Source organism: Labrus bergylta, chromosome 13, assembly GCF_963930695.1.
Source record: "Labrus bergylta chromosome 13, fLabBer1.1, whole genome shotgun sequence".
NCBI classification, from domain to species: Eukaryota; Metazoa; Chordata; class Actinopteri; order Labriformes; family Labridae; genus Labrus; species Labrus bergylta.
This window is the reverse complement of record NC_089207.1, coordinates 29,722,778-29,747,569: the sequence shown is the minus strand read 5'-3', so window position 1 is coordinate 29,747,569 and position 24,792 is coordinate 29,722,778. Positions and strand designations below refer to the sequence as shown.

The 24,792-nt window shown below is 38.6% G+C and overlaps 1 protein-coding gene and 1 long non-coding RNA gene across 3 annotated transcripts; one reads left to right on the top strand and one right to left on the bottom strand.

Annotated features, from left to right (window-relative positions):
* Window positions 1-5,143: 5,143 nt before the first annotated feature.
* Window positions 5,144-17,627, bottom strand: glra2 (glycine receptor, alpha 2). Its single transcript, XM_020634529.3, has 9 exons — window positions 16,994-17,627; window positions 16,279-16,397; window positions 13,987-14,054; window positions 12,418-12,641; window positions 11,192-11,274; window positions 9,967-10,104; window positions 9,655-9,869; window positions 7,389-7,538; window positions 5,144-6,845 (listed from the first exon to the last, which is right to left on the bottom strand). Exons 1-9 carry the CDS (start codon window positions 17,074-17,076, stop codon window positions 6,561-6,563), a joined length of 1,365 nt encoding a protein of 454 aa, XP_020490185.1. The 5' UTR covers window positions 17,077-17,627; the 3' UTR covers window positions 5,144-6,560.
* LOC109984395 (uncharacterized) lies at window positions 10,126-15,740 on the top strand. 2 transcript variants are annotated; one of them, XR_002277995.3, is made up of 4 exons: window positions 10,126-10,530; window positions 11,177-11,301; window positions 11,598-11,746; window positions 14,190-15,740. It is a non-coding gene; the product is annotated as an uncharacterized lncRNA (long non-coding RNA). The 2 variants fall into 2 exon arrangements; XR_010667672.1 differs by lacking the exon at window positions 14,190-15,740 and having other exon boundaries at window positions 11,598-12,486.
* Window positions 17,628-24,792: the final 7,165 nt, after the last annotated feature.

The following is a 24,792-nucleotide window of genomic DNA, read 5'->3' as shown; positions in this document are numbered from 1 at the left end:
GCAATTTGGACTCACCAAAGTGAATCTATAGATTCTCCCGAACTAGCCGTTTACATATGCTCCTCACAGCGGGGGACTTTCCCTGTCGGGGGGGGGATTTCCTGAGGTAAGACATAACGTAAATAAACAACGCGGAAGTAGCGGCCGTAGCTACACAAAATTATAATGAGAATATTTGCCTTTATATCAATGCTATGTGTAATCCAATGAAATGACAACATCCACAAAAGAGGAGAAAAACATACTGACAAACAGAAAACAGAATGCAGCAGCTTAATTACGTGCACGGAGATCGTAGTGGTAGCGTGCAGACACTTTAGGCAGTCACTGTATCTAAACGTCACTCTCTTTCGATTGGTTGAGTTGAAATCTCCAGAGTATATGCTGCCATGTCAGACGTCAGCTCACTCGGACTTTCTGCAGATAAAATACTAGGGGTCTGGAGGAGAAACTCTGGGTAAAGTCTGCGCGAAAAATGTGTCTGTTTGCGTTCACACATAGCCTAAAGAACCTCCAGGTAGAGTTTTTCAGGAGATTTCCGTATGTGTGAAAAGGGTTCAACTTTATGACTCATTATGATGCTAAATTGAGTTCTTATCTAATGTCACTTTGATAAGGTTTCAGTTTTTTGTAACATTTTATTTTCACCTGGTGGGTTGACCTTTTTGTTTACATATTTTTCACAGAGTGCACCTTTGGTAATAACACAGGACATCCATAATGATGAATGGTATCCCTAAGCTGTGTCTAAATCAATGCTGTGTGATGAGGGCACTGGTCTGGTCTGAGCCTGCAGTCAACTGTTATTGATCGGGGTCACAGTCGCTCCTCTCCTCTTGACTCTGAATCTCATGGAGTCAAACAAACAAAGACAGAGGCTAATGAGTAATAATAGCTCTAAAACAGCCATTAGTTTGACAGTTTTGCCCATCAAATTGACACGTATTTTAAAAAGCCCTTAGTCATAGTACTGCAAACATTAAACACAACTTATCTTGAATGACAGGGTCAATGCTTAAGATACATTTAATACAACAAGACATTTCTAAAAACAAGGTCCACCATTTTTGTTTCTTAGTTTATCATCATGGGTGCTTAGGGTCAGTTCAGTTGGGGGGTGCTAAGAGGAAGTCTATATGATGATGTCATACTAATACACAATATTTGTAGCTTGTCTCATGATATTCATTCTGATTGAAGAGTTTAAACTTCAACATACAACACACTTTTACACCTGATTCTTCGTGCAGCAACAGCAAGACAACACTGTTGTCAAGCATGAAAACTGCTGTTCATCATCGGTTCTAAAAATACAGAGCAATGAGGATATAGTCATTTTTAAACACTTTAAAGTGTTGGCCAACAGAGGAGCCGCTCCTACCTTCTGCAAGTCACACCACTCGACAGGAAGACATCCATAATGATAGATAAACTATTTAAAGGTTATTGAGAAAAAACAGACAAAAATCTCACTACTTTTCTACACCTATCCCCGTGAAAAATAAATGAGAAAAAGAAGTTGCAGGGTTTTTTATTATGTCTGATTAAAGGGGTTGTTTCCACATCATCCTAAGAAACAATCGTCATGGAGATGGTTTAGCTGTACTGAAAAGTTGTTTTTTCAGACACTGCTTTATGTTTATGTGTTTGAAGTTTTTTTTTTACACACGGAGCAAAACTGTGTCTGTGTGCCTGAATAGACACTTGCTTCAAAGCGATTAATATCAAGCCTACCCTGTAAAGATCAATAACTAGAGCTAGAATACAATCCCCCACCAACCGACTCTGCCCATGTTGTTCTGTGTGTTTACAGCATTTTTAAGGCAGGTATCCCATATATTACCTACACACAGTGCCTGTTTATGTGGCTTAAAGATTTCAATGGAAGCTTAATCCTCTGAATAAACCACGAACAAAACAGCAGAATCTGCTGTTTTTTTTTACTTAAATACTTTTTATAGACTGGTTCTTAATAGAGTGTCATATTTAGAGATGCAATTTTTGGCAAAAATTGTACACCAGTGTTTTTAACTCCCATTAATTTCCCGCTTTTCTCTCACACTGGCCTTCTCAATTACTGTGCCGTTGCTATGGCAACTCTCATTTCATGCCTCTCTCAGACCTCGTAAAGCAGCCTGTCTCAATCTTAATGAATCATAGAAAAGTTGTTTCCCTCCCAAACACAATTATAGGCTGCAAATAATTTTCCTGTCATAAGCCGCCATACTGAACTTGATTGCATGACGACTGTTGCATCCTTGCACATTGAAATAGGAATAATAATTGACCATGATTTAAGGCTGCAGCAGTGAAATGGATGGTACTTCCATGTGAGGATTAGTATAATTGATTAGTTTTTAATCCCTGTGCAATGAGCATTAAAAAAGTAGTTGGATGATTTATGCAGCTTTCCCAACCACAGGGTATGCTTTAAAATTTTACCTTACACGTCTTGAAAGAGGATCATTGAATTTCAAAGTAATGCAATGAATAGTGTACTATATGATATACATCTGAGATAAAACTTTCACTTCTGCTTTCATAGCACCTTTGAAAATGAGTTTACAAAATGTTTGACAATCAAAGCAAAAACAGGAAACTCCAAAGGCAACACAGCAGATATCCAGACATTACACAGACACAACATGACAATTAATAGTCAGTAAGGAGTTAAATCAAGAGGGCAAAATATGTACAAAAAAATACAGCAGAGAGGAGACAGACAGATGATCAAAGGTAAAGATGGTAGAGGAGGCACAAAGAAAAACAATTGAAGTCTAATAAAACAGATATAAACACATCCAACTAAAATAGTTAAAGCAATTAAATTAAAAGGTGGACATCACATTAAAGGGGCTATATGTAACTTTAAAGATCCCATATTGTGCCCTTTTTGGGGTTTGTATATTTAATCTATGTACCTACTACTAAGTATGTTCACAATAGCTAAAGTTCGAAAAAAGTGTCTGTTTTCATGTACTGCCAAGTCTGATCTGATTGGTCGGCCTGTCTGCTCTGCCGTAATTGGTCAGTTGCTCAGCACGGTTCTCGAAAATTTCCCGCCTCTTTTACCATATTGGGAATGCAGCCACTGGCTCCGTCCGAGGGGAGCAAAAACATGAGCACCTTAGCACTACTGTCCTACCGCAGGCTACAGCATATCGTGGGCGTGCTACAGAAGTGAACGGGCGTGCAACATGAGCTGCTGGGCTTGCCACAATGAGCCAATGGGCTTAGATCAGTGATATCACACTGACAATTACGTCGGACTGACAAATTTTTATCGAGGGGGGCTACAACCGAACGTTACATGCAGCTTAATGCTACAGCTAACAGGAGGACGTAGGAGAAGCCGCGTTTTTGCGGACTTATTTTTGCAAATAGATGTGCCTAAACATGCACAGGACACGTGGAAAACACACTAAAGAGCATATAAAACCAGAAAAAGCATAATATGGGACCTTTTAATGTATAAATCGTTTTTTATCGCCCATTAATAAGTGAACGGTTAACTGATGCGAAACAGTAGATGTTCACTGTCTATCTGTGTTGCCTGTATAAAAGGTTTCCCCAGGTCGTATTTTCTGCGAAAGCTCCAGGAAGTGACATTTTATGCACGTTCTCAACGTCCTCCTCACTCCGCTCAGCTTACAGAAATCAACGGTACAAACTCATCACACACTCCCAATATAGCCAGAGGCCGCCTTCCACACACTTCTCCTGGAGACACACAGACTTTCACATGTGTATGACCACTTACCTCCTCTGTAAACATTATGCCGGTAAATATCCAGTGTTTCGCGGCCAATGATGATGCTCGTTTGTGTACATACGAGCATGTATGACGAGCACGCGAGGGAGAGCAACAGGTTACTGGTGCAGTTTGCCTAACGGCCATGCGGTTTCATTACAAACGCAGTATTTTTGAAAGTTACATATAGCCCCTTTAAAGCAAGGCTTTAAAAAATACGTTTGAAGATGTGAGTTTTCTATAAGCCTTTTCTTGGCCAGCAGGTAGATTCTACAATTCTACAATTCACTTAGCAGACGCTTTTATCCAAAGCGACGTACATCAGAGAGTAAGTACAACACAAGCAAGGATCTAGATAAAAGGGAACAATGTCAGTAAGAGCAAACGATCAGCTTTGAGTCCGATTGGACACACAGGTGCTGACAGGAAGTGACCAGAGGCATAGCACAACATTGAGGGCAGTTCTTGAGAGCTCTAATCAGTATAGAAACCATCTTATAAGTCGTCGTTATCAAACAAAAACCATCGTCATTACCATCATCATCATCAATAATATGGAGACCATCATCATTAAGTTAGTAGGTATTCATGAAAGAGCTGGGTCTTTAGCTTTTTCTTAAAGGTGCAGAGGGACTCTGCAGATCGAATGGAGTTTGGTAGTTCATTCCACCACCGGGGAGCGACAGAGGAGAAGAGTCTAGTCAGAGACTTAGGACCCTGTTGTGAAGGTTGGATCAGACGCTTCATTGGCAGAGCGTAGTGGGCGGGAGGGAGTGTAGACCTGGATGAGAGAGTTAAAGTAAGGAGGAGCCGTTTTTGTCGCTGTTTTGTAAGCGAGCAGACCAAAACACCATCAATTTTATCAAGAGCAGTTGTGGCCACTGCTATCTCTTTTAGAATGATACATTAGCATTATTCCTGTTTTTGTCAAAACTCACATCAGTTACAGCAGATGGAAAAATAAAAAAGCATCATCTTTAGCATGGATTTATAAAAGTATTCCTTTGTTTTTCTGTGAATACAATCCTCAGTTTTTCTATTGAAAAGGTAGGTATAACCCCCAGTGTGAAGTCCATTATCATGCATTAATGGAAACCCTCTGTCAGATCATATCTGTGTCACCCCAGGCCACCCAGCGATCCATGCCATGTGTCATCACCCTGACTTATAAACCTGCTGAGGAGAAGAGACTGTGTTTGTCACATTCTTTGATCTGATCTGAGACTGGGCACAGAAAGCATTTTTATGTGCTTTTGTTTTTTTCTTAAAAGGTATCCCTCTTTTTATTTCTTATAAGAGAAGAAAACAATGTGTGCCACCTTTTCAACACATGTATGACAACACAAAACAAAGCTGAATCTTCTACTTTATGCATCACAGGAGACGTGGAAATAAAGTAAATATAGTGCACAGTCAATTTTATTGATGAAAAGACCAGTGTGTAACAGTTTTTTTTTCATTAAATACCATTCAACTTCACCACAATACATCAGCAGTGTAAGGACCTTTAGCTGCTCAGTAGTGTGACTTATCTAAATCTGTCTTTTACTGATGTTTCAATCTGGGGAAAAACACGATGTGAAGGTAAACAGTCCTCAGCAAAGGTTGAAGAAGTACATAAAGCATTTGTTTTACACATATATATATATATATATATATATATATATATATATACATAAACATAACTTTCCCCTCCATTACAATAAATATTGAATCCGACTAAAACTACAAAACATAGTTTCAAATTCTAAAACCATATCTAAAATACCTGGAATATTTACCTGGAGTATAAATGAATTCATATGAATGTGGGCGAATGACAACAATGATAAATGCGGTGCATGTCCCTGGTTTGTAGGCTCACCTACACACTGCTCAAAACCTTCATACTTTGATGAACCTGTCACACATAGGAGTGGATTCATTCAATTATTTCAAAAATGATTAAGGATATTTTTAACTCTTACTGAATAAAATTACATTTACTTTCAAGTGACATCAGTTGTCCATGAATATGATTTATATAATACAACATGTTCTTTCAGGTTTCTGTTCACAGGTAGAAAAAACACTGCATTCGGCTCTGTGAGACCACTGAACAAGAGGAGATTCTTGCAAAAATAGAGAAGCACAGCATTTCATCTCATCTTAGCTTTGATATCTAAGGTCTCCGGTATTTCAGAAAAAATGTGGTATCCAATTCCTGAATCCAGATTTTTATCACACTGATGCCTGAAATATACGTGTGTTGCTGCCAACTGTCTGAAAGATGCATCTGTATGTGCTTTCTGACTGAATATCTTAGAAGAAGAAACATGGAGGACTTGCCAAGACATATAAAACTGTCCTAGACATCCTTTTTAAGAAATACCCTACTAGCCATTCCAAAAGGTTTTTGGGGATCTGACTAAGCTACATTATTCTTACAAATTCATGGAATGTGTCTTTGTTCCTTGGTTGCACTGACACCATGGAAGAATTAATTAAAAAAAAAACATTGTTTTGTGTTCTCCAGCATGTTGCTATCGTTGACTTCAAACCATTTATCCAGATTTAGTCAGGAAACACTATGCAGCAGTACAACATCAACAAAAAAAGAATCTTTGTCCCAAGAGCTGTTCATGTAATCTGCACATGAGCATCGCCTTTTAATGTATGAACATACATACATAATCCCTGAAAGAACACCTCCATAATCACCATGGTCCTCTCAATGCACAGTCTCCTATCTCATCACATCTCACTGTGCTTTCTGAGCATTTCTCAATCTGAGAAATGAGAAGTAAAGGTTTATCACAGGAAGACGTCTTTACTGTTTACTGTGGATGTCCTCATGCCTGATGATCTTGTAGGTAACCCAGTAAAAGACATTAAAGATGAGGAAGGCCAGAGGAAAAGCAGCCCTAGAGATAGTGTCTATCCTCTTGGCTCGGTCCACAAACTTCTTCTTCATTGTGTCGATGTCTTTGGGGACTGTCGGTGGAGGGTTGGAAGCTGGAGCAGCATTCTGAACAGCTGAGCCATCCTTTGTTGGCAGACACTGATTCGTGTTGTAGCCAGAGAAATTAAAGCGGCCCTCATGCATGTCATCATCCTGGAAAAAAACATCCACATGTGAAACAGTGAGAGTATGCTTGGGCTTTTTAAAAGGCTGCAGTTCAAATGTGCGTCGATTCTTTATGGTTACTTCACTTTGAACTTTCATAACATACAAAGACAAAATCTATCCAGATAGCCTAATGCTAATGAATGGTTAACCACTTGAGTATAATGTAAATCTTATGAAAGCATTGGGAATAATTGGGATTGTTAAATTGGTTTTATTACATTTAGTCAAGTAAAAAAAGTCATGCCAATCCATCCAGGAACAGCGATCCCTCTATGATAACAACAAAAATCCTTCCAACCCCAGAAATCTTCTACCCTTTATATTCTATGTAAGTCTTCAGATATATTTTTGTAGAGATTAGCGTATTGTGTATATCTGCTAAAAATTCAGTTCCATAGCTACTGAGAGATTCCAGTCTAGACAAAAAATGTGCTGGATCTGACCAATTAACCCTGCTATCCAGAGAGCAACAACGCTAGTAAAAAGTTAGGTAACCAAACAGCAACCTTGTAAACTTTGAAAGCCTACCTTGTGATTCCTCCTTTGTCTTCGCCTCAGGCGAAGGAACTCTTTCTGTTGCCTGGAGACAAAATTAACCCCAGCATATTCCAGCAATGCAGCAAATACAAAGAGCAGACACACAGCCATCCAGATATCAATGGCTTTCACGTAAGAGACCTAGGAGAGAAAACAGATTTCTTTTCTTAGAACCCCATGATGACAGCATTGGCTAACAGTTCAAGTGCAGTATGAAGGTGTGCTTTGACTTTAAATATTGGTATACACCTTTCTGTATTCATTCTGAGTCCTGGATCTTTTAGATCTACAATTATTTTTTTAAATATTGATTTTTATGCGAGTTGGAGCTCCTTAATTATTGTAATTAGAATTATAAGTGTTTGCCAACAAGTGTATTTGAGCTGCCAGGAATGTCAGCAATTGCATGGACGTACACAGCGGGAAATAATTGCTGCTTTAATTATCAGTAGAAAGGCAACAGTAGCATCAGTACCTCTAGAACTGGTTTTGATCTGTTTTCTATGAGCAAACAAGAAGACAATTGAGAGCCTTTCCTGCTCATCAGTGTGACCTGCTAACGTCATGACGGCTGATTAGCATGTGAAGAAAACAACTCAGCTTTTTCAGGGTACATGAAGCATAGTGAGTTATGGTTGTCATGGATCTAGCCTCTCAAAGGCTTCTCTTTAAATATTTATAGGTATACATGTCTTTTATGAGAGCCTCTGTGACATGGCTGAGGCATTTGGTGCTGATGTGGAGAGTGATTGATCATCAAGAACTGCTCTCAATGCTCACTACGTATGTGCACCACAGTTTACCCTGATTGAAAATAAGCTAGCACAGTATCAACATTGTCAGTAATGTACCAACATAATCAGTACTGTGATACAAATGTTTAATGCAGGGTATATTCATGATGTAAACACCACTGATCCCACTGGAGGTTGTGTGACTGCTTTCACACACAGAAAGACACGCACTTATGTCTAAGTACTTCAAACAGTCATAAACCATCCCACATATATTTCACTGATTGCTGGTTTGTCAACTTTGTGTTGATTTCTATTTTGGCGTCATACTTGTCTGAGTTTTGACTCAGTTCTCTGTCTGTCAAATATTGTCAGCATGTCATACTCAGAGAAACAAATAACACACAGCGCACAAATAATAGTATAATCTTATTCTGAGTTTTGTATACGTGCTGCTTATTAGGAATGCCATCATATACAGCTATTGAGAAATTGTTTATTTGCCTTTTAAATGTTTTTTAGTATCCTATTATGCACATTTCAAAAAAGCAAATATTTATCTATGTATATTTAGACATTTTTATACCCAATACATCATGCCATGAAGGATACATAAACAATAATGATTAGGTGTTGTAATGATGCTTTACCCTGTTTTATCTTTCAACTTTAATTTGCATTTACACGATTAATATTATCTGTCATGAAACCTTCCTGATCCCCTCATTCAATGATTCATTTTTTCTGTCTTGGCTTTTTCCTTTTCGTGCCAGTATTATCACCTGCCCACCAGTCCTGCTGACAACTCCAGCAGTATTTGCACTGATCGACTTTCACTAGTGTAACTGCCTGATTGGCTTTTGCACTTTGTTAAGCCGGGACCACTGCTTGATTTCCTGACTTTTACTCTTTGTTTGCACCTTGCCTGGTTTGTTTTTCTTTCGTGTCAGCCTCCATGTTTTTTTTCCTTTTTCTGTTTTTCTTTTTATCAGAACCAAATGTTTAACTAAAACTGTGAAAGCATCAAAAGTTGCAGTTTTGATCAAAACCCATACTAAAATATACCAGCTAATCTTTAAAAATATGATTACAAACAATACTTGCTTTAAGCTGGTCAACATCAGAAATCTATATACATATTAAATATGTAAAAGTAATGTGATTCGTGCCACCAAATCAAGAGAGGAAAATTGTGTTATTTTCTATGACAAAGCTGCGTCTGTTCCCAGTTTTTGATGGTTGGAAGTGTTTAAACTCAACCTGCAACAACATAAAATAGCATGCCAAAAAAAATCCATTCATTTTTCATTTATATCTGAACATCTGGGTGAACCTTATAGTTTAAGCATTAATAATGTGCCATTATTTATATTATTTTGTAATACTATTTTTCCCAAATGCATACAACCCTTGGTGCTTTTACGTTCCTATCTTTGCACCTTCAGTAGAGGATTAAGACACAACGATTTGATATTATCGCGGCGCGCCACATATCAGATGTGAAACAACTAAACAAGGCTAACCTTTGGAAGAGAAGCTCTAGAGCCTGAGCTCTGGGTTGTCATGGTGAGCACAGTGGTGATGCCCAGTGCCACTCTGGCAGGAGCAGCATCCATGTTAATCCAAAAAGACACCCATGAGAGGATGACAATGAGGAGGGAAGGGATGTACATCTGGATCAGGTAGTATCCCATCTGTCGCTCCAGATGAAATTTGACTTCAATGCAGGTGAATTTACCTGTTAGATAGCACATGTTTGATCAGTTACCAAATGAGGAGAAGTGACAGCACTGTGAAGTACAAACACGTGTGTGTGTTTGTGTGTTTTCTCTCACCAGTGTTGTAGTGTTTTGTACAGTAGCCTAGCTCCTTCTCGTCTCTCATAATGAACTGAGGCAGTGTGAGCCCATCTGACACCTGCACCGCACCATTCTCTAGCCACTCGAAGACCAAGTCATTCATGGTGTAGCCAACTAGAGAGAGAAAGAAAAAAAATGAATTAAAAGAAGTAGTCAGTGTTCATGTGACAGGTGAAAAGATAATTAACTGATAGGCTACACAAGCATTGAAAGCTATTAAATAACTGGTTTGCAACTATTCTAAAATCTGATAAGGGTAAACAGATCATACATGAATAAACAGTAAAAACCTTTACATGCTCAAAATGCTTAAAATGCTTGAACAGTGTATATTACGGTACAATGCATACTCCATCCTCTATTGTTAACTGCAGTAGAGTTAATCTGTGATCTTCACAGTGGTCTTATTCTTTTCTGAGATCGATTGCTTCTGTCTCCACCAACAAGCAAAGTGAAATTGCAACATTTTCCTCAGTCGGCAAAAGTTTTCGGTGACGAAATGTTACAAAATTACTCGTGATTATTTCTCCCATTTTTCAGGTATGTTACCATTTTTTAACATAAAAGCTTGGCTGCAGATCCAGGCGAACATGTCTGAGTGTTTAGCTAGAATTATGGATAGGTTAAAGCTGAGTTTAGCAGATAGTTGTAAAGCAGTAGTGTGAGGGTTTGTTTGCTAGCAGAGCCCCTGCTGGTCAGTGAGGAGAACTCATGGCATTTTTGTATTTTGAATATTTTGTAAACTATGAATTTAGAGGGAGTAATATTTGAAGAAATTATATTTAAGTTGATGGTAAATTATGTTTATTTTATGGTTGCTATGATAGCGCTTACATCTCTACTCTCTCTCTTCCTTCTAATAGATATGTTGGGCGGCTGTGGCTCAGTTGGTAGAGTCGTTGCCTCTCAACCAAAAGAGGTTGAAGGTTCAATCCCCAGCTGAGCAACATGCCCGATGTGTCCTTGCGCAAGACACTTAACCCTGCATTTCTCCTGCAGCTACTGTGGCAGTGTATGACTGAATTAGTGTTGTACCTACTCTATGATGTATGTCGCTTTGGATAAAAAGCGTCTGTTAAGTGAATTGTAACATATGTTAATTGTTTTGCGTTTTAAAAAAATGGCTACAGGCTACAGGTTCCTCTGTGAAAAAATGATTTCATGATCATTTCACCCGATTTTTCAGGGGCGTAACACTTACAACTTTCCAGTTGCATTGTACATGTCTGGACATCCATCGGAAAGTTCTTCAGATCCATTGGGCAAGACAGAATCAGAGTCAACCTGAGAAGCAAGACAGCAAGAGACACAGTAAGATACATTGAATGGACTACATCAATTTGACTTTAAAGTAATTTATTTATTAAACCTTGATGTAGTGGTTGGACACATGAATTGAAAATCAAATGCTTAAAAATTAAATCCCAGTCAGTCATTCCTTTTTCTTTTTCAATCTCAGTATTGTGTGCTTCTTTCTCTTGTGTGATACCCTGTGACATATCATGTAGGACTCCCTTCAGCAGGTTCCTATCACGCTTTCATTACTGCAAGGGATTGTTTCTGTGATGCATTGTGGTCCACGGTCCTCTCTCTGTCTTTTCTCTCAGAAATGGAGAAAGTGGCTAACCACCTTTCATCTCTCCCGTTGACCTGCTCTGCCTCCACACCTGAGCACCGCTCGGCCTCGAGCCGTTCCCTAAATGGACTCAAAATTGATCTGCTACATGTCACATCAGAGCAGAGAAAATTGAATGCGGTGAGAGATTGAAGTTATATTGAAATGGAATGAAACATATTTTCATAACTTGCACTTAATTTTGCTAGAATTTTGAGCCTGTAAAATGTCATCCATCATGAATAGATTGCATTTTTCAGGTTGCAATGCTTTTACAAAGGACCGGTATTCTTGGTGTGGGTAAACCAACATGAAAAGGACTCCCACTTCCCTTTGGTCTCTTAACAATGCCCCTGAGATTAGTATGCCCTCTTCCAATCAGTCTTCCCTTATTGAAAATCTACATTGCGCATGGGGATGTACTGTAGTTCAGTGAATAATGCCTTTTCAAAGGAGTGATTGTGATGAGATAAAATCCATTTAAAACTGTGTCTTTTACATTGAGGCTCTTTGATGTTTGAGAAGAAATGTAAGAAAAGAAATAAGTGAACATGCCCTGGGGTGGTCTATGCGTCAGAGCTTTCGGTTCTCTACAGCATCATTTTCAACTGAGCTCTGAATCCTACCTCAGCTACAGACCTCCAGTGCCCAACTCAAACCTATTTTAGTTATATTCAGTTAACTTTTGATTTATCAATTCTATAAATAACTGATTCAAATATTGGACAGAACTGCAAACACTGTGGTTTTGTGTGACTGAAAACATTTTGAAAAACTGTTTACAATGTCTAATATTATAATAAACACTTCACCTTATACTATAGAGAACCGTCCCATCTTTGAAGATCCGTAGCAGCTTGTTGTCCGTAGTTACATCGTGAAAATTGGCGCCTTTCTCATTGGCAAAGAAGAGGTCGGGCTTCCATATGGAGTCCAACATGGAGGGGTCCAGGTCGAGGGAAGAATCTGGGTATTTACTATAAGCTAGTCGGGGGTCATTCCACTTCTGCCGTAGGAAGATGTTCACTCTGTAATCCTGCAGAGAAGACAAGCAGCTTTGCATATTTTATAGAGCAATGATATTGGTTACGTGAAAGAGTGTGGACAATCTACGATGTCCGTCTTTTATATCATTCATTCTTTGTATGTAGTAATTGGAAAGTTGCATGGGTTATTTTAGGTTTTCATAATGTTTCTGCACAAAACTGCATCTATCATGGATAATTAAAAAAACGACATGCAAGCATCTGTACCAAACATATGAAAGTCAAACACATGTGTTTACGTGTATTTCTAGTTAAACTACTATATTAGCTGTATTTCCTGACTTGGGTACAGTTCTAACATACTCATTATTTTCTTGTGTTTCTCTTTAATGCTACTTCGTAATTCACTTTATCTCAAAAATAATTATTTCACTTTCCACTTAGTAATTTACAATACATTTCTTTAACAGCTACTATTTTTAATTAATTAGTTATTATCTTCTGCTAACAAAATCTATGATCAGTTAAAAAATATATAATATGGAGAATGAGCAGAAAATGAGTTCCAATGCACACGTAATATATTCTATATAATTAAGCATTTATCCTCTTAAATGTCATGTGTTTACACAGCCAATTTGATGATTTTCTGATGTTACACTAGCACTTGAAGAACACTGACCTTATAATAAAGTTTCATATTAATCTATATTATGTAGGAGTCATCATAGAAGCTAATGATGATTTTATAAGATGTAGGGGCTGATGAGGGAAGCTCTTGCAGTCTAGTTAGTAAACTGAGCTCCACAAAGCTCAGTTTCTCGTTGTAATTGATATGTCATGATGATGAGAGAGCCTTATGTTGTTTGACATTTCATCAGCAAAATCCAAATATTTGCCTGTGTGTCTAAAGCTGTGTAATTCCTTGGCAATCTATGAGCTGCAGCTCCTGCACAAATTAACATCCTTCATTCATGATCTAAGTGGTTATTATCGCTCATTATGAATCCTTTGATCGTGATGGGTTTCAATGCAGCCTCACAGGTTTTTATATTTTTACCCCTCAAGCAATTAGACGCCTTCACACATCACATTTTGAAAATCAGTTTGTTTGGAAGCACCAACCCCCCTTTTCACTGTTACAGGAGGCTTAGCGGTTAAAAAGTATTATTTAACATGGACAGTAATATGTATAAATGGCATCATTGGAAAATAATCTAATAGTGACTGGGATAACCAGAAAACAAGCAACTCATTTATAATCACTGAGCCACATGGACCCGCCAATAAGCTCCTTGTTGGCAAAACAAAGAAACAAACAAAAAAACATGATGAATATGCCTTTAGACCTGAGCAGGGGTCAAACGAACATTTCCAATGCAACACTCAACTCACCATTGTAGTTTCAGCTATAGAACCAAAGCTGTTGATAAATATGTTGCAGGTAACATTAACTGGTGGACCTGCAGGTTGAGGGATAGATAACACATTGACAAAAAGTAAAAAATCAGACAAATTTCCAAAGAAGGAACTCACCATAGTAGTCCCTGTGACAGAGCCGAAACTGTTGATAAAAATATTGCATGTAACATTTACAGGGGGACCTGTGAAGGGGAATGACATGAGAGGAACACGCCTTAAACCACATCATCAAAGATGCCTGACCTGGAGCAGTGGCGACGTATGATCTGGATGTTTGGGTCGGTTGGCAAACAATCTGTTGTTTCACTCCGTATGCCTTCATGCACTAATAGACACAAGCACTATTTTTCTATAGAAGAGCGGATGGGTTATATGCTGCAACATGTTCAACACAAAAGATCATGGTAGGGTTTGAAACACACACTGCCTTGCATAAACTTCCTGGACTTTTACATATATTACAGTAAAATGATTGAGAACTTCAAAATGACTAATTTGAGCTTTTTACTGTTTGAATGGAAAAACAAGAGCATTTTAAAATGCAGATATTTGTTACATTCTCAAAAGTCAAACTTTTAATGACATCTTGCTTCAATCAATATAGGGTAACTATCTTATCTCTTCAAGTGATCTTATGCTGTGAACATACTTTTTGTCTACATCATGTCTTTCTGAAATGCAGAAGATGATACATGCAGACTGAAAAAGGCATGCACACATACTGGCAGTTATTTAGAGATGCAATGTTGATAAATTCATAATCAATGAAAACAATGTTTAAGGGCAAAACTACCAAAGATACGCTGGAAACAATGTCAAAAACCTGTGTTTAAATGACTGATCATTAACGACAAATTATTCACCAATGGCGATAATTATCAGTTCCAACTCTACAGTGATTAGTTGTACCTAATCAGCATTTTATATGCAACAGTGTGAGTGAAAGGAACCCAGCATGCTTCACTAAGTAATATCATTGTTAGGTCTGAACTGCAAGACAGGTTGACAAGTTTTACCATTTAAAGTCACAGAAAGTCTTTTTTTTGTCTCCCTCTTGTAAGTGTATAAACCGTGTAAGCCCTTCCTACTGTCCTTCCCCTGTGCTTTCCTCATCAATATTGCATGGCACTTGGTATTAATATTTGCCTCAGTTTGTAGTCAGGTTGCTACATTTAACAGCAGAAGCAAAAAAAATAAAGCAGCACCTCCTCACAACAAACTCAGCACGGAAATCTAGGTCAGCCTTCAGAAAATACAGTTCAACACTCTCTTCAAAGTCTGACGAGCAGGTTCGCAGCCAACATCATCTGTTTGCATCGCAGTGGGTTCATAGAAAAGTGTTTTGTTTACTAGCTAGAAGATTCTACCTGAAGCTTTACCTGCCCTAAAAAACTATGGATAATACCAATTTAAACGGCAACACTATTCTTTCTGCCTGTAATCCATGTTTGCTTGCGTTATCAGTATTAAAAACAGTTGCTTTCTCTTCAACCCTCACGTGAAAGTGCCAGCCCGTGCCAAACAGTCCGCCCCCCTCCCCTCTCCAAGTCTATTCCAGAAATCTTGTCAACACTTCCCCTCAGATGGAGAGGCAGGATCTGGGCCATGCGTTTGCTGAAATCCTGCTGCTCAGTCCCTGTGCTACACTGGCTGGCTGCTTGAACAACTACTGGAGTCCCCAAACCCCCCGACAAATCCCACCCCCACCTGACCCTGGCAGAGTGGCTTCTGGCCTGAGCCCCATGCAGGCTTGGCCAGCCCTCTTCTTGCTCAGCTCTGTTCCAGTGACAGATGCTGTGTGTGTCCCAACCATCACAGCAGCTTCTACTCAGGAAGTCAGTAGCCTGCAGCCTTACCACAGGGGCACCATCCATCATTTGTCCTGTCAAGGTGGCATCCTTGTGATATTTACACTAATTGTTTTTATTTCTGAATGATCATTGAGTGCAGATATGGATTATCTAACATATTTGTATTTACTAATGGACGCAAGCATGTAATGTCACGATGAAGGGTTAGTTTGGGATTTAATACAAGCCAGGAAAAAACAGGTTACTGTCATCTAATGTGATTGATTGTTTGTATCAAAGACACTGGTAGCATCAGATAACATTGAGCAGATCTTCAGATAAGTAATAATCAAAGTCTCACAGATTAAGTGATAAGAGGGATAGCAGGATTCTGCAAGCAAATGTTGGTAAAGATAATACGCATTGTAAAGTGAAGTATTACAGATATCCAAAGAACAGGTAGTGATGAACAAACCTTTAAAATTCGGTCTGATTCGTGCGTCATACCCGGACGTGCGGCCCATGAGAGAGTCCAGAAAGTCTGATGGAGACATGTTGGATGATCTGGAATCGTGCTCCTTAGCATCCACAACTCTGGAACAAACAAACTCACACAGTCAAGAGGGAAAAATCACTTTATCATGCTGAAGTCGCGTCTGAAAACTGGGATTTAAACCTTATCTGTCGCCCAGCAGCTGCCCGGGAGTGATGGGCAAGCACGGAGAAGCTGGGGAATGCGTTAAAGCGCACACATGAATCAGGCGAATCCGGTGTGATTTTGACGTCGTAGGCATCTCTTTTTTAAAGTAAATAGCTATATTTCTGTGTCATTATGAAAGGTTATTACACATATATTTCAACAACAATTTGATGTAGGATTTTTTTATGACGCCACAGTGGAATAAAAAAAATCGTTACGTCCGTAATGGTCACTATTATAATTGTACAGCAAACAATGTTGCACGTCATATATCTTTTATGAATATTGCAAGTACTCCCAAAAAAAAATCAAACAGTTGAAAACACACAATAACTTCGATGAAGCTCTGAAGCAATAACCAACTTAGTCTTCAGAGAAATCCCTGCTTTTTTCATAATGTTTCCTTAATCAGTGCTTAACTTCATTATCCTATTAAGGTTGATGGGTTATATATATATTTAAAATGTAAAAACCGTTTTAAGTGGCCTACCTGAAGCTTGTCTCCATGAAATATGTCATTAAAGCTGCAAAAATCTTTATAAAGCAGCGATTCATTCCTGGTGCTTTTCCCATGTGCTCACTTTTTTATTTCTTCCTTATGTTTACATTGGTCAAACACATAATCCAAATAGGAGCTCCGCTCTCTTCTTGGCCAGGTCGTGGGCGTTTGGGTGTTTTTGTGTCACACAAAAATACAGGAGACATTCCTCAACACAACAACAGATCATAGTTTAGTTGCTCGAAACTCCAAAGGATAGATTTCTCGATGCCGAGGTGTGGAGAAACATCAGATCTGTGGAAAGTCCAAAAACGCGTCGACTTGACGCTTCCTGCGCTGTCCCTGAAATTGAAGCTCGCTCCGTGAAGACAAACCCGTCAGCCAGTGTTGTTACTCATGAAGTGAGATATCTGGCAGGTGGAGGACCGTCCTCTGTTGAGAAATGGGAGTGGAACGCCTTTTTTTTTTTTTTCCTCATTTCAGCACTTGGACAGCTCCTGGCTCCTTTACGCGCAAGCGCAGGGCTTAAAAGTGGTATACGTGAGCTGGTTTTTAATCAATCCAATAACCGAGGAAGGTAATGATAGGAAACACACTCAAACATTGTGTTCAGTGGCTGTTACATAATGAAAGGTGTGAGTTTTAAATGTAACAGCCTTCTTTCTCACGAGAGGGCGCGCGGCTGTGCAGCGGGATCAACTGGCTTTAGAGATGTTTGATTTTCTTCTAGCAGCTTAATTAAGATTCTCTGGATACTTCGGGGAGTCTAATGCAAATGTACAACCTCTAGTGCAAATGAAACTTGGAACCTTACGTGTCGTTTATAATTCATGGATGCATCTGGGGTGGAATCAGAAATAAACAGATTAATAGACTAGTATAATTATACTTTTTGTCTGGTTTAGTCTGATGTCGATGACACTTGGATTTTTTTTTTTTAAGTGTAGTACTGACTTCCCATCCTTGTCTGTTTCAATCCACCGCCGTCCAAGCTCAGATATGAAAGGTGTAAACAAAAGACGCACTAGCCAGAAGCCGCTGGGAGAGTATTTGGTACCTCGGTTGCCCTGGAAACAGATTTCCGAGGCACATTGTTGGAAAAGCTGAAAGGTCCTCCCAGAGCGAGACTAAAGAGCTGACTGACTGACAGAGACACAGAAGACAGCAGGAAATGTAGCCTACTGCAGGTTAGCTGAAGCCCAAGGGTGGAGGAATGGCATTTTTAATAGGCCATGACACAGATGTAGTAGGCTAATTATTATTCACTATATGTATAAGCTGCTGGTATTGATACAGTATAGTTGCAGTTTGAGATAGTGAGTGGGATGAGAAGCTTCAAGAATGACTCATTCTGCATGTGCTGTGCAGGAAACAGCTAAACTTGGAGAGGAACAAATATTTCATTCACACCACAGCCACCTACAGGCACACTGTGGTGTAGTGAGCTCAATACTATGACATGTTATGGGCAATATTACACCTGAGTGTGACACTTTGTCACTGACCAGGTTCAAGATGATGCTGGCCCATCTCAGACGGAGGAAGAGTCATCCTCCTTCTCTCCAATTAGCAGTGTCACATTGCTTGTGGATGTAAATGTTTGACTTGCTGTTGAGTAGGTGTAATCAGAAGTCTTGTGCAAATATATTCTTGTCATGATAAGAAACAACTCACATAGTTTGATATGGGTGACTTCAATGTAACATAGTACCTGATCTGAGGGAAAACTACCTTTAAAAACAGAAAGTTGCTTTAAAGACAACATTTTCTCACCTACAGCCAAAATCCTCTTTGCTCTCAAGTGATTTGTCCCCGTCTCTGAGAAAATTCCACACAGCTTGTCTGTGCCTACCAGAGCTTCAATTGGCCATTAGTTTCCATAGGGAAAGACTTTGGGCCAGGTGGGTCACATAATTAAAGGAGAACAAGTGTCATTTGGGGAGAGAGAGCAATACTGTACCCCTCTCCCTCTTTCTCTCTGTGTGAAAGGAAGGAGAGAAATAGAGCAATCCTTTTGACTAGAACAGTCTGTCTCTTTATCCAGCAGTTTCCACAGAGCTGTTCAAATTAAAGGCTCAAGACAGGCGAAGGCGTTATTTTAAATCTGCCCACACAGAAAAAAAAGAGATTGGTGGCTATATACTGCCTGTGTTCCTTTTGGGAATTAAGGGTTTTACATCATTGGATTTATTGTTTGTCTTAAAGGATTTGCAGCCCAATTTATTACTTTGAAATGGAACCCAAAACCTTTCCTCTTTTGTGTCCTATCTTTATTTAACACCCTAAAATAATATACTAACAGGTTATTATTTGCATCTAATGTTTTACACAGACAAAGAATGCAGTAACAAGCTTGATGCACCATAAAGTCCGGTCTGTTGTTATTGATTCCTATAAATAAGTGAGGAGTTGTGGGCCGACCGGATAGCTCACCTGGAAACAACATGCTGGCTCCCGAATGCTTATGTGCACTGGACTGGAGACAACTGAGATCTGCAGAGTGTCTATTGCCCAATCGATTCTTTGTATCTTTATCCAACTTAATGACTTTTTCACTCTATAATTCAACTCATGGAGCTGATCCTAAAGCCTAGCAGGGGATCCAGGGGAGTAAGTTGTGGTGGAAGCTATTTTTTGATGAGACAAAGCAACATGCTGGAGGAGGAGGAAGAATGCAGAAAAGGATTTAATGAGTGGATTTTTTGAAAAAAAAAAAAAGGGCGGATTTGTGAATTCTCCAGTGCCACAACAGCCAACACACTTACCATAATCTCTCTGTCGTAGCAAAATGAGGCTATTCTGAGGCCTGTATGTGGCACATAGGGGAATGATAACGATGTTAAGATGATGCACACATTCAGGCAGAAACACAGGTTTGTGGATATGATACGTGTTTGATCACAAATGCATATTTATAGAGAGCAGAAATTGCACACCCTTTTTCTTGGTTAAAATGATATAAACAGAAACTAAAATTTAATTTTCTATCATATTATGATTAAGCAAGAAGATTTAACTCTCTAAACACTTGCAAATTTGACCAATCATACTTTAAAGATAACGGTTCAAATACATGACCATACAGTATAATTGAAGAGGAATAAAGTTAACCCAAAACATGGCTGCTCTCTCCACAGGTTTTCTGATGTGACTGAGCAGGGGCCCCGGTCACAGTCATGCATACATACAAACGCACACGTACTTATGCATGCGCAATCACAGACACACACACACATAGGCACTCACACAAACACGAAACAAATCCAGGAGTTATCTCTTGTCGAAATAATGAAAACGCATGTGAAACATTCTTTAAAATCAAAATAGCAGAATATACAACAATATGTGTAAAAGTCAATTCAGACCATGGACTGACTATAAAATGGACGATACGACAACCCCCTAAAAGTGGCGCAAAAAGTTTTAAAGCGCCACCTACTGACTGGCTGCAGTAGAGGTCTTTAACTCCTCCATGTTAGTAGAAGGGCCATGGGTCAAAATTTAAACTAGAAAATGTAATCAAACCTGGAATTCTGTTGTAAAAGTTAGTCACATTATGCTCATTAATATCCAGCTGTTCTTTTTTTTTTGGACAGCTTTAGTTTGAAAGAAATTTGATCCAAACAAAAAATGCATGTGTTTCATGATAAAGGACAGCTCTGTGGACAAATGCGTTTTTCAACAGATTAACTATTCTCTATTGCTAGTCAAATTGAACAAGACATATTAATTAAAATATTTGAAATAGTCGTGGCTAGTTTGAAACTTGTAACATAAAATAGTTATAATTAATAAATCCCCAAAACAGTCTCTTAACCATATCTTATATTTAACAGCAATACAGACCTTAAATTTACAATACTTTTCATCCTGTAACTGACTATGAGTGCAATATCTTTTAACATGTTTGAAAAATGTACATAGTAGCTATAGAGCCCTGTGAACCACATGTGATGGACAGCCTTAATGCCCACAAGGATGTTGCTCCTTAGGCCATGTTTTCCCTCAGCCCAATTGATGGGAGCAACTCTGGTCTTCACTAAGGCTCACCTGTCAATCACAGCTTTCTTTCATCAGTCGGAAACAGCCACAGAGCCTTTCTCCATCACTGAGCACTGAAAACCCTCTGATCCCGTAGTCTAGACCCCTATCCATTCTCCACAGTCCCTCTAACTCTGCACATCCAAATAAAATGCCACAGTGACTTTACAGGAAATATACATCATATTTAACATCTAAGACTGTGTTCACTTTGTTAAACAATTCATCTACAAGCAACACTGAATCCATCATGTTTTTACTCAGATCTGCATGTCAAGATGTCCCCCCTGAGTACCAGATTTTCTTGTGCAGTCACCCGAGCCTGAACAGCACACATACACTGACTTCTCCCTGGCCACTGTGTGCTCCATGTTGACTCTGGCTCACAATCTATTTCTAGCTTGCAGGCTTGTCTTGCTAAGCACTGTCACTGCAGCTGTTCAGCTGTCAAAGTGATGCAAGAATAGATTGAAGATTGAATGCAATCGCCGAAATGGTTTACATTAGTTTTTCCTTTCAGCGAAACTTAGATATATGTTGGGGGACCAATTACCTAGGAGTGGGACTCTTGCAAAGGAGCAGCACTTCCATGGCTTTTTTTTTTTTTTTTTTAGCTATTCATGGGGAAACTGATCTCTTATTTGTAGAGTCTTGTCTTGAATATTAATGTTTGTGGATATTCCACCAAGACCATTTTTAAAACTGTGGTTGAAAAGAGGCCTGTGCCTCAAAACGATTGGTTGTAACTTTGCAACACATCAGGCCTATAGGGGAAACTGTACTTGTTACAGTTGTTGTATGTTTTAGTATTTCTTTTAAATTATGTTGTAACTTTAACTCATTTGCCCCCAAGGGGAAATATGTTTTGGAGCCAGGTGAAAACCAGAAATATATAGAAAACACAGGCACATAGACTCAGACATTAGAAACAACATCACACATCAGCACATCAAAGTGACAATATGTTGAGTATGTACAGTTGCACAGATAAAGGATCACTCTGAGAATACAAGACATGATGTGCTTGCACAAACATGAAAGTGACAAGCATGCAGCCTGTCAAATTGAGGAACACATTAAGGATGACTGACACTGTCACACTCAAAATGAATCCAGTCCTGTGGTGTACAAGTGAGCAGCATTCTGTGATAAGGAGGGTTTTCAAGGGGTTTCCTTTTTCTGTTACAGATGTGCTTTTGCACATGTATACTGCCAAAAGGAAGAGTATTACATTTTTAGCCTGAGCATATGTTGTCTGTAACCTGGAGAAAAGGAAACACAGAAACAGTTCCCAAGTATCTGATTTTTTTTTTTTTTTTAACAAACATTGTCCTTGTGTCTTTTCCATTTCATTGTGTTTTCTTGCTTTAAACTGTCACTGAGGATTGAAGGTGAAAACAGCTCTGCCACAATCGTAATATCCTTCAAAACTGGAACTGTTGTTTTTCTCAAATTATCACCAACAAGGGCCATACTCTGGATCAACATCACAAAATGCATATTTTTGTTGTTTGGATTTGATTTTCAGTATTGGTTGAAGCATTTTGATGAATCATTTTATTGGCTTTTTAAACAGGCTGGGAAATAATAAGTCTATGGAGACTCCTTGATGTAACCATAACTCGTTTGTGACAAACCATTATAAAGCCTAGAGCTTGGTGTTTCAGCCCCCATATTTAGATTATTGGATCCAGCAGGATACAGAAGTACAACGGCAGTTTAAAGTACACAAATATTCCAAAATTACAGCTTTTCACAATAACAACCATTTCAACTCAAGAAATGAAGAAAGACATGCCTTCTGCTTTCCCCAAACCTTGAATACTTCACCTAAAAGTTTTACTAAATGTTATGCCTCTACTTTCTAACAAGTCATTCTAAATGAATTGTTTATTTGTTATAACTCCTGACTTTAGAAATGATTAATAAAGCATTGAATAAAAACAAACAAACTGATATTTCAGTTATAAATGATTTACAAGCAGTTCATTATGCTGTTAGTTCCAAGGTATTAACTTTTTATTAAGGGGATTTTTTAAAGGCCTAGCTATAATTGGATTGAATTAAAATCCTCAAAAATAACATTAACATGTTATTTAACATGAAAGACACTTTAGACCGTCGCTTTTGATGTTGCTGCCGTACAAGCTTAAGTCATTAATTGGTAGATTTTTGTTCCTTCACTTCATCAGAGTTGCACATATTTTACAGTCAAAGGCTCCAGATCCCAATCTAGGATAAAAATCTTTGGTTGTATTTTATGAATGAAAACGATGTGGAGCTGTCAGATCACTCAGTGAAGAGAAGAGACTTGACAGCTTCCAGGTCTTCTAAATTTGATTGGAAGTGTTCTGCTTTCATTAAGTCAAAGGTCGGCTGAATTCACTCTCTGAACATCTAGTGGTCTGAACTTATGAATAATTTAACACCAGCTATCACAGTATTTTCATTCATTCACTCATTTCATTCAAAGATGTTTCGCTTTGTAAAAAAAAAGTAGGAAAACAAACTAAAAAAGGAAAACTAGATGGTAGATTTCAGATTCAGCAGAAGAATAATTAGCTAAGAAGTTGGTCAATGTTTTTAAATCAAATAAAACACCAAAAGAAACGAAAAACATCTTACTGTTAGGAACTATCCTCATCTGAGGGAAGGATCGGAATTTTCAAAAAATCAAATTTTTCCTTCACAGTGATCCAACTGACATGATTAAAGAAGATATCAAAGCTTTATTCAAACCCAACTTTCTTCCATTGATTGTAAAATCCTGCTTAAACTTGATGCTTAAGCTTTTGCTGTGGGAACTGGGCCAAAACCATCTACTTCATTTAAGACAGCTGATAATTGTCTTCTTCAAAGGGACATCATGTAGCATCTACAGTGAGAGGAAGAAAACTACTAGAGAATTAGATGAGCAAATTAGTTTGAACATGTTCACAGCTGTAGAAACAGACACACCCTCTAAAGTAATTAAATATTATCTAATTGCACTGAAGGACAATCTTGAGGTGTACTGCTTTCTGCAAACTAAACCAATCTTATAAAAAGAAGGAAGAAAAAACACATTATTAGTCTCTGGTTTAATTCCACTTCTTGACCTCACACTGTGCATACATTGCCACACAAGGTCAACCTCAATTTCTCATTCTCCTCTTTCTATCTAAAATTGTGCTCATCAGCGCACACATTCAGCCCCTCTACAGAGCAGACTCCAAGACTGAGGACGAGTGGATGATAGAAAAAGGCGACACACAGCAAGAAGAGGAGTGAGATATTTTTAATTCACCTTTTTTTTAAGCTCAGTAGAACTAAAATTGGCAAAGCGAAACATTGTGACACCCCAGAGTTTGCAGTAGACACATATTTTTATTTAAGAGTACATAAAGAACATCTGCAATAGTTTTTTATGTATATATTTAAATGATGCCCTCCATAGTGTCAATCATTGTCCCTGGCTGTCACATCTTTACTCCGCTCTCACCAGTCTGGCACCGTTATCACTTTGGAACCATTTTTAGCACACTGTGGGGCAGTAAACACAGTTTCCATGGAAACATCACCCAGACACACATTGATAAGCGGATTGGGCCAGCTGTATTTCTCTGATGACGAATGAAACCTCCAAAGCTGAGAGGGTTTCAGCTCGACAACACAATTAAACGCTGCCAATATATACGGGAAGCAGAGGAATCTGTTTGATTTCTCATTATGAGGCAGATAACAAACGACTCTTATCTCCATTTTTTCTT

Bases quoted from the DNA above. Each gene is read 5' to 3' on its own strand.
- glra2 (XM_020634529.3), bottom strand. From the start codon at position 17,076: ATGGGAAAAGCACCAGGAATGAATCGCTGCTTTATAAAGATTTTTGCA. The intron at 16,398-16,993 runs GTAGGCCACTTA...TGTTTGTTCCAG, and splicing joins TTCATGGAGACAAGCTTCAG to AGTTGTGGATGCTAAGGAGC. The intron at 14,055-16,278 runs GTTTGTTCATCA...CTCAACCTGCAG, and splicing joins AATCAGACCGAATTTTAAAG to GTCCACCAGTTAATGTTACC.